The sequence below is a fragment of the Kryptolebias marmoratus genome, linkage group LG20 (genome assembly GCF_001649575.2).
Source record: "Kryptolebias marmoratus isolate JLee-2015 linkage group LG20, ASM164957v2, whole genome shotgun sequence".
Taxonomy (NCBI): Eukaryota; Metazoa; Chordata; class Actinopteri; order Cyprinodontiformes; family Rivulidae; genus Kryptolebias; species Kryptolebias marmoratus.
This window is the reverse complement of record NC_051449.1, coordinates 10,088,069-10,098,020: the sequence shown is the minus strand read 5'-3', so window position 1 is coordinate 10,098,020 and position 9,952 is coordinate 10,088,069. Positions and strand designations below refer to the sequence as shown.

The 9,952-nt window shown below is 40.2% G+C and overlaps 3 protein-coding genes across 3 annotated transcripts in view; 1 reads left to right on the top strand and 2 right to left on the bottom strand.

Annotated features, from left to right (window-relative positions):
* LOC108239648 (phosphatase and actin regulator 1) overlaps window positions 1-9,952 on the top strand; it is a 50,062-nt gene continuing 40,110 nt past the window's right edge. The window contains exon 1 of the mRNA XM_017422495.3: window positions 1-206. Within this exon, the coding sequence (XP_017277984.1) occupies window positions 95-206 (112 nt within the window). The 5' untranslated portion in view covers window positions 1-94. The remainder of the gene's footprint in view (window positions 207-9,952) is intronic.
* On the bottom strand, window positions 1,694-7,964 carry LOC108239647. Its single transcript, XM_017422491.3, has 5 exons — window positions 5,125-7,964; window positions 3,364-4,456; window positions 3,082-3,237; window positions 2,520-2,612; window positions 1,694-2,374 (listed from the first exon to the last, which is right to left on the bottom strand). Exons 2-5 carry the CDS (start codon window positions 4,378-4,380, stop codon window positions 2,054-2,056), a joined length of 1,587 nt encoding a protein of 528 aa, XP_017277980.1. The 5' UTR covers window positions 4,381-4,456; window positions 5,125-7,964; the 3' UTR covers window positions 1,694-2,053.
* On the bottom strand, window positions 4,877-9,322 carry LOC112449725. The gene is made up of 2 exons (XM_025007271.2): window positions 8,997-9,322; window positions 4,877-7,770 (listed from the first exon to the last, which is right to left on the bottom strand). The coding sequence occupies exon 2, from the start codon at window positions 7,763-7,765 to the stop codon at window positions 5,126-5,128; it is 2,640 nt and encodes an 879-aa protein (XP_024863039.1). The 5' UTR covers window positions 7,766-7,770; window positions 8,997-9,322; the 3' UTR covers window positions 4,877-5,125.

Sequence of the window (9,952 nt, the reverse complement as noted above, 5' to 3'; positions counted from 1 at the left end):
TGCGTGCTCTCGTTCCTGTCCCAGCCTGCCTGCCTGCCTGCCTGCCTGCCTGCCAGCCAGCGGTCGTCCTCTCTCTGGACTCCGGCTCAGGTTGATGGCGACCACTCCGGCCAGCGGCACAGAGCGCAGACCCGTCCGGAGACTCCGCTCCAGGAGCGACAGTCCGTACCTCGTTGAAGCCCGGCTCTCCTTCAATCTGCGGACAGGTAGGAGCCAGGCTCAGGTCTCTGTACACCTACTGATGGCGGGGCTATTCTGGTTAAAAAAAAAGAAAAAAATATATACGCCCCTATTTTCCCACGAGGGAAAAAGAAAACCTCTGCGCTGTTTTTATTTATTTGTTTGTTTGTTTGTTTTTACTATTCTTCCTGTGGGTCTGTGTTATATTTTATTCATCAATGAGCAGCCAGACGTTCCTGAAGGAAGAAACTGAAACGTTACGCAACTTTGAGGAGTAGAAACACCAGGAGTTGCTCTGGCATAGACGAACACAGGAGGAGTTTGGAAATAATCCCTATTTTTAGTTCATTGGTGATGACCACGTATGTAATTGAATTTCACCTGATTTGGTGAATCAGTTACATAAGATTGTAACCCGTGATGGCTCGAGCTCGAGGTGCCTCGAAGCCGGAAGGAGCAAGCGGTTTGTTGCTGGTTTTATTTATTTTATTTATTTATTATTTCTTCTTCTTCTCACATTTTAATCACCGCTTTCCAGCCTGTAACGGGTGACGCGACGGTGCGATGATGATGATGATGATGATGATGATGATGATGATTCTTCCGTCTCCATCATCACAGTGTGTTGCTTCCTCTGTTGCCATGGTGACTCGGCATTTTATGCTGACTGAGTCCACGGGAGTCAGGTGGTTTTTGCAGCACAGGCAGCATCCGGCAGTTTGTTCCAGAGCTCAGCCATGTCAGTTTCCTCATCTTAGGCATGATTCGTATTTCCATCTCCACCCTTCTTTTCGCAAGAGATGAGGAGGTGACTGGATGTGTTAGATGCATTATATCAGCCTGTTTATAGATGGTAATAGGTGTTGTTATTTTGTTAAACTGGTGGCGGGAAGCTGATTTGAGCATTCTGATCCGCTTCTTGTTGTTTTTGCTCATGTCTGTGTGGGCATGTGGAAACCAAATATCCCACGAACCTTTCAGAAAGTAATCACTTGATGTACATCTACAACTAATTAACTGATTCAAGATGGCCGACACAGCCAACTGACCTTAATAAAAATACTCCAACTAAGCCAGTTTTACAGATACTGACCTAAAATTTGGAGTGGCAGTGGCTGAGACTGACCTCCAACACACATTCTGAGCTCTCATACACTGGAAAAAGTGTGGCCCAGCTTAAATTAAAAAAATTGATGTCCATTTGTTGCATCTAATATATTTGACTTCACAGAATCTAAATAAAGTGGTTTGGTACAACATGACTATTTAATATTGACTCAAACCATATTACTTTACTTGACCCAATATTAATTCTTCACCTTTATCCAAGTTAAATTATTTACATTTTAGTTTTGGAACCAAACTAATATATTGAAATTGAACCCATCAAATATATATACCTTGCATTAATTAATTCATTGGCACCATGAAAGTCTTTTTTTTTATATTTCATAAACTTGGTTTCATAAACAATTTGCATCACTCACATCACACTTAACACACTCCAGCAACAGTTTTTTTCTAAGCCATTTATTCCTCAAGTAAAAAAGGACAAAAAAAGTTGCATGTTCAGACAAACAAATATAAACATGTCATTGTTGCTCTACATCAGAGCAATGAAATAAAGACAATATGGCTTATCAAGCAAAATTAAATGGACAGAAAGCATTCACTGTTGTTGTACTGTTCAAACACATCTGAACTTGAAGGAATGTTGCATCTCTAAACATCATCAAAGAACTAAAATTCCAACAAAAGCACTCCATGAAAGTGACCCCGTGAGCCTGTATAACAAAGTGCTGTGAGGTGGTCTACCTCTTAAATAGATGCCAGTGGCAACTACATGCACACATTAAGCACACACAAATATACACTACTGTGCAGTTTTGAGTTCACCACTGAGTTTGCGAATCTTGGAAGTCATCTTGTTGGAACCAAGCTCCATCAGGATCTTCTGAAGGGCCTCAAAGGTGAACCTGAAACCCTGTGGATACTCCATGTTAAGAGCATAGCAAAGTCCAAAGAGCATTGCCACTCCAGCTGCAAGAGAAGGCAACTCATTGAGGACTTCCACACCATCAATGACAATCCCAACGTCTTGGGGCTGCTGTAGAAGGCTTGAATTCTCTCTGAAGACGAAGACTGCCATGATGGTCCTCTCCAGCTCCTGCTCGGCTTGATCTTTCTGGGAGACCTGAGGCAAAATATACGAAATATGCAACTGAACAACTGCAGTCTGGCACACCTCATTAATCACTATATACTGTATAATGGCATAGGTGGTCTCCCGTGATGAATAAAGTTGAATCATCATTGTGACAGAAAATATCTGGACATACCATGTATTCCTTTATAAGGTCCTCAACACGTTCTCCCAGGTAGATGATGAGAGCTTTGAGGATACACTCCCTTCTGAAATCTGCATCAGCACCCTTTAGGGACAATCAAAATGGTTATTATGCGATGTGTACACTAGTCTAGCAACTTAATTCCCAGCTCTACCATAAACAGTGCTTTTACAGTGTGTGCCTGGTCAATACTGAATCCATGGCAGACTAATTGAAAGCAGTGAAAATGTAAAGCCATTCTAGTACATCTGCCAGAGGTCACTAGTAGTCCCTCTTTAAATATGAAGACAGACTGGATGGCTCCTGTTTGGGTTCCTATAGTGACAGGTGCAGTGACAGGTGCAGAAATTATTTTCTATGCGCTACTACAAATTAATGTACTCATAGGTGGCACATGTTTTTCTGTTTTTAAATGGTTGATAGTGAATATGGTGCAAAACTTGGCACACAATAACAATGCCATGTACATCAATTGCACATCATCTGCACATCCTCTTCATGTAGAAGGATTGAGGGCTGTCGTTAGTGGCTAATTATATACTGCACATCATACCTGGTCAAGAAACTCAAGGATCGTGGCAGTTTTTGCTTTAGTGATCCCTCCTTTCTTTCTGAAGATCTTCAGCAGCTGCGGGGAGTGCTTGTCCAGGTGCGCCATAAATCTGGTCAGGAGGGGAACTGCAGTAACCCGCAGAAACTCTGCATCAACCTGCACACAAGAAAACATTGCGAAATACACTTAAAATTTAAGAATAATGTGAAATAAAGAAAATAAAAAAACAAAACATTTTCTCATCTATGGGCTTAAGTATACAAAAAGTTGTAAAAAGTGTACCTCTTCCATCTGAAATAAAGCTGGCCATCTTTCCATGAGGTTATCGATGGTTGGCTTCTGATCCACAATCTCTTGCCTCCTGAACTGAAAAGTCCTGGCCATCTTCTCCCGTATGGTTCTCTCATTGTTTCTTATCTTTATTTCAGTCAGAAGAGATGCTCTTTCTTTCTCAAGGTTTTCTGGACTGTCTCCGCTGGGTTGAGGATAGTAATTGGTCTCACCTCTTCTCGCCTTTTTCACATTCTTTGCTGGGAAGGGAGTAGCATCTTCTCGTGATTTGGATTTCAGTGTGTTCACCATGAGCTCAGACGAAAGTCCATGTGACCTCAGCTGAGTGCGGTAGTTGCTCATCTTGCTCTTGAGCTTCAGTTTCCATCCATAACTCTCATTGAAGGAGTCTGGTTGTCTCAGGCAGGGATGTTTCCCTGTCAGAGCCTCTGCAACATCACTCAGGTCTGCATCAGTGGGGTACGCCTTGTAGGAAAAAATCTTCTCTGCCAATCTTTCCAGTATGTCGGACAGCATTTTTGATGAAGGTGTCAGTCTGGTTTGGTTCTGTGCATATTCTGAATTCCCTCGCTGAAGTTGACCTTCTGTTTCGAGGGAGAAAGGCGGGATGATGAATTCCTTTGGCCCCGGCTCTTTTCTCAGTCCCTCACTGTCAGAGCTGTGGCTGAGTATGACCGTGTCATCTGTATCAGTGTTTCGTGAGGAAAGGCTTGTGTCTAAGTCACTCAGATCAGATGGGACACTTTCAATGAAACTCAGAACAATATCAGGAGCAGCTTGTATGATCTTGATTGTAGTAAGGTCTTTGATCATGGACGTTGCGCTCAAGTTAACAAATGTTCCACCAAAGTCATCATCCTTGTACTGCAGCCTGATGTCTCCAGAAAGTTTGCATACATTTTTGACCTGTTCAATGAGCTCCTCAACTGTGTCCGGCACCCTTGATAATTCCATCCTCTCAGCGCTTTCGTCACCCAACAAGATGAGGAGTCGGACGGGAGTCGCCATATTGCAAAGTTGGATCTCGAGTTGTTGATGTAGATGCCCTGACAGTCAGTGATGTTCAGGAAGCTGGAGTCAAAACCTGGGTGGCAGGAGAATAAAACGAAAGACAGAAGGAAAGAGAAATTATTAATTCACATTCACAACCACCTTGTGTCAACATACAGATGAGATGAAAGCTTTGAGTTGTAATAAGTAAGGTGCATCAGTGCCCCTTTAAGTTAATCTAATATAAAACAATGCGTATGCACCCCTTTTATATCAGTACAAGTGCCCCTGTCTGTTAGTCCATTGTCACAGTATGTCAGCCCCTCAAGGTTAGTCTAGTCACACGGTTTATCCATGCCACATTAGAGGCAGGTCATGTAATTCTTTTAGAAGTTAATTTCCTTAAAACATGCTGCCCATTGACAAATGTTACCTTTTTCACAAATAATTACCACCACCATGCCATTCTAAATATTCATTTCAAATTTCAAGTAGGCATTTTTGTCACCTAGTAAATACAAGGTTAATACTAAGTAAATATTCTGGAAAATATCCCATTAGAAATATTCAGCACAGTTGCAATGGGCTGCATAGTTGCAATACCCATTCTGCCCACCATGCATACTCTACCTTTAAGTTAGTACAGTGTCAGTTTAGTGCAGATTTTGAAAAGTGATAAGTAGAATGAATTACATTAAAATAGAATGATTTCATGAATATGCAGATCTTAAATGTTAAAAAAGAGAAAAATATTATGCATACCTTAAATTTGAATATATCTTTTCAGGGTAATGAAACGCACTCCTCCCACAGTGTAAGCTACCAGGGGATATGGATCAGTCAGTTCATCTGATTCCACAAGTATTATGTCATTGGTAGGGCTCACTTCAACTTCGAAGGCCCTGAAGTGTTCCCAGTGCCACACTCTCAGTTTCTTAACAATGAAAAAAAGTCTCTCCTTCAGAATAAACATGTGGATGATCTCAGTAAATTCTGGAATCCCTTCCAAAGACCCATGTGCAAGTATCATTCCATTTCTGTAGTTGAATCCATTGAAAGTGACACTTTTAGCCAGGCACACATTATCCATTGTTGGGTGCTTGAGCCGTATAGCTTGTGCAATATCTTCTTTTAACACATCAACAGAAAGAGTTGAGACAGTTGACACTTCCAGAAGAGGTTTTTGAGGGTACATAAATATCTGCTGTGCCATATGAAATTGGTGTCGCTCCGCCAAAGACAGCAAAACATTCTTTAAAGATCTTGTATAACGAACAACTCTTTTAAAAAAACTGTGCTTGGCTTCATATCTCAAAGTCCAAAGACAGACTAATGGTCCAAATTTACGAATTAGCTGAGGATAATGTTCCAAAAGATGATGCTTAGGCAGTAGACGGTAGTCTGGGAAAACCTCTTGAAGTCGAACTCTGTGCTCTGATATCTTGAAATTCAAATACGCGATTGATTCCTCTGTATGGACAGGTGAGACAATAAGCTCCACTAGATCTTTTAAGTCACCCAATATTTTCCATGCTGGTTCATCCACAGGTACCTTTTGGCCGACAAGGAATGAGAAAAACCTTAAGAGACTCCAGTTTTCGTGAGAATTGCCTCCTATTGTCTTTCGAGATGCAAAGTTCAATGGCACTGGATGGGGACAATTAACTTTGTCTGTCCACTTAAAGGGGAAAGCTAGTATGGACTCATTTAAATATGCAAGAGTAAAGTACTTCTTGGATGTGAAAACAGAAAGACAAAGCGCAATCTCTGCCGGTACGATTCCTTCAAATAAATCATGGACAACATCTGGGGGGAAACCCGTGGTAACTTTGAAATGACTGAGTTTCTCAGAGAGGACACATCTCTTCTTGACACCACAGAAATTACTTAGAGAATCTTGTTCAAGGATTTTAAGGTGTTCTGAGTGAATCTGTTCTGTTCTTAATGTAAACACTCCACTATCTACAGTTTTAGTTTGAATTTCTGATCTAGATGCTGTACAAAATCGACACAGGTGACCACTTGAAAAGCTTTCAACAAACCCAGCGATACCATGTGCTCCAAGGTTATCGGCTATCACACACTGGATCGTTCCCCTAACACATTTCCCTAACTTCTGCAAAAAGACACCGTGCTCTTCTAATGAAATTAAATCACTTATGAGTGGCTCGAGTACAGTCTCATAGCCATACACTTTCAAATCATCACTTTTGACTAGAAGAGCCAAGTAAATTGATGACAGTGAAGACTGACAACCAGGGATCAGATTGCCTAAAGTCCAATAGAAGGCACAGATTTTATGTTTTCTCCGTGATGTCCCAATTGGGTTGCAGATTTCGTACTCGTCTACATAAAGATTTAGTGAAATGGCACAGTCTGCAGACAGAAGTGTGTTTTTCTGAAAAAAATCACCATCAAAAGGACAACTATATACTGTTTGATCGCTCTCTGGTGACTGATATCTCTCTCTCAAATGCACAGTTTTTGCCAGAATTACATCTGAATTTAGAATTTGCTGCAATGTTTTCAGCACAGATACATACTGCAATGATTTTTGGTTTCTTTTATCAAGAATGTATTCCAAGGGAGACACTACACAGAATTCTCTTTTATAATATGACTTGCGCTTCCAACTAGTAGACAATGGCCCTTGTTTCCCTATTGCTTTATGAATTGGGTGTGAAGAACAAAGAAAAGTGGCCAATTGTTGAACAACAGATGCTTCCACATGACAATTATTATCTTCCAAATGCTGGTTAATTGCTGCTATACTACCCGGCACAGAGACATCTCCAATGAGATGTTCTAGCTCCTCAAGCAATTCATTTACAGCTGTAGCCGAGACTAAATATGTATGTTCTAATTTAAGTAAAAGTGAAGCTAATTTCAGTTCAACTTCCTTTTCCAAATCTCTTGACTCTTCAGTGGTTAGCTCTATTTCTTCATTCAAGTCATAGTCAGATGGATTGGAAATGAGTGACGTGACAACTATTCCACTTTTAAAGTCATTAATGGTGCATGACTGATGTTTTCTCCATTTATGGCTCCGGAAACTGCTGTATATGTTGGTTTTGTATGAGCAACCATCAAACATACATGGGACTACTTCATATTTTCTCAGATGTTCATAGATATGTTGGAAAAAAACGTGCTCAGTAGAAAGCTGATTGTTTCCACAAATGTAACACTTGAAAGAAGAGTGTCTTTGTTGGGACTCCAGAGAAGGATGATTTCTAGAGAGATGTTTCTGAAGACCATTCCATGTCTTGGACGAACAGGGACATTGTGCGTGGATGCATGGATAGGGACGCCGCCTACCGTGAAACCGATGGTCAATTCTCAAGTGTTTCAGTATCTCAGATCTTCTTGAAAAATGCTTGCTGCATTCTTTGCATTTCCACATCCAACCTAAAAAAAGGAAAGCAGACCAGTAAATATTTAGAAAATGCAATGAACAGAAATCTTAGTTTGTTTAGTTTTAATGACAGTCTGGTAATCTATATATCTAAATACAATGTTGAGTCTAGCGGTAGTAAAGAACAATGAGCTGCATGTTTTGTATGAACTAAGATATACACAGAAATTCATTCATTCAACATCATTATAGCTACTACTGCGCTCTTATAATCAGAGCCACCCTAATGTAAAAATGACTGCAGGCAAATGCAACACTGTACTTGCCCCCCCCCCCTTTCATTAGAGATTTGCTTTAATAGAGTAAGCTTGGTTGAAGTTGGCATGTTCACTTTTTGAAGCACTCTGCCTGCCACACTGATCTTGCAGACCACTTCGACTGAAATAAAATAAATAAATTAATTAATTAAATCGTTTGGTCCACTTAATCTTGTCTCCACATTCATTAGGTTTTTCTGAACGTTGCAACCCAACAGTTTTACTGGCTCAACGATATTTTAACAATGGGCACGTGCGAAATCACACTTCATAAGATACCTGCCAGCATGCCATGACATATCTCTGAAAACACAATGCATTCGGAAAATGAAGTTCTTAACCTACAGTAAATGGGGCAGTGTCGTGAACAAAATGCATGAAAACCAGTTGTAGAGCCGAACAAAAAGTTTAAGGCTTAACAAGGAGATTCGCTTACCGAGAGCATATCCTGTGAAACCGTTTTAACAGTTGGACAAACCAGCATGGCGAACACTGGGAAACATCACCGACCATACCATACAAGTATAATGCATGCACAAAACACCATTAATTTTCAACGGGCCTCGCTACCATTAACAAACTGGGACTTTACAATCATAGTGGTATAAACACACTAGACTAACTAATTGCTAACATGGCTTTACATGGGTTAAGCTAGTCAAGTTCACCGTGTAGCCGAGCTAACCGTGGTGGAAGCTATTGATTGGTAACGAATTATGCCTACCTTGATTAATTCCAGCTACAACCGAACAATGTACACATAGTTATATTTCTCGTGAAATACGTGTAAGTTCAGAAATTACACCACATTTAACCCAGCGAAAAAGAAAGCGTTTACTGGGATACCCACATTTAGGCGGGACTTTCAGCTTGCTAACCAGGTGACATTAACTCAGTCTTTTGCATTAATACAATTGTAGGCTTGTTAAGACACGTTTACATCAGCTTAGTTTAGTACTTACCGCAGGTTTATTCTTTGATGACGTGCTCGGACGTTAATCATTCCTTCTTCCCCATGCCGAAACGGACGAAGCTCTCCAAGCACTTCTCCCCAACTTCTTCTCACGTGACTCAGATTGAAAATATGACATCATTTCCTTTCAGCATGTTTTGAGAGGAACCAAAATATTTGCTTTCTTCCCTTCAGAAGTGTTATTAATTCAGTCTGAATCAAAATTGACACCTCAGAATGCAAAAAAATAGACTTTCACAACCAAGTCAATTATTTTACATTGTATTCAATGGTAGTTATTAGCTTGAATGAACAACTCTGTGCTACACTTTTTCCAGTGTAGACTGCTCAAGATCCTTGTCTAAAAATTTTTCCATTCTCGTTTTAGAGTCAGCCTTATCTGTTAGCAAAATATCTCAAATAATCATTTGATATACTTCTACAACTAATTAAGTTTTAGAGCCAGATGGCTACATAGCTGGCCTTAGAAAAAACAAAATGGCTATAATTCAGTCAATTTTACAGATTTTGTGTGAATATTTGCTGTGGTTGTGGCTGAGAGTCATTCACAACCAGGGGTGGAAATTAAAAATTTTGTCCACCAGCCATAGTGGCTGGTGGACAGTGAACTGTTGTAATATTTTTATTATTCAGGCGGTTTTCTCAGCCTGAAGTGGTATTTCGCTTTTATCTAAATAACATTCGGGTTGAATGTTATTTAGATCATTAATTATCCAACAACAACCAGTTAATTCTTTAACTTTGTTCATTCCTCTCATCATGGACAACAAGTCTTGTGACTTTGGGGACATATGTTCTTTTTTTGCAAAAGTTACCAGGGGGAACCAAATATTTCAGCTGTCTGAAATAATCGGTTCCCCCTCTAAAACATGGGACAAAAATAATTTACCAAAAAGTCCTTAACTGTGTTTATTCCTCTCATCATGGAGAACAAGTCCTGTGAAT

Bases quoted from the DNA above. Each gene is read 5' to 3' on its own strand.
- LOC108239647 (XM_017422491.3), bottom strand. From the start codon at position 4,380: ATGGCGACTCCCGTCCGACTCCTCATCTTGTTGGGTGACGAAAGCGCT. The intron at 3,238-3,363 runs GTACACTTTTTA...TCTTGTGTGCAG, and splicing joins CTTTATTTCAGATGGAAGAG to GTTGATGCAGAGTTTCTGCG. The intron at 2,613-3,081 runs GTATGATGTGCA...TTGTCCCTAAAG, and splicing joins TCCTTGAGTTTCTTGACCAG to GGTGCTGATGCAGATTTCAG.
- LOC112449725 (XM_025007271.2), bottom strand. From the start codon at position 7,765: ATGTGGAAATGCAAAGAATGCAGCAAGCATTTTTCAAGAAGATCTGAG.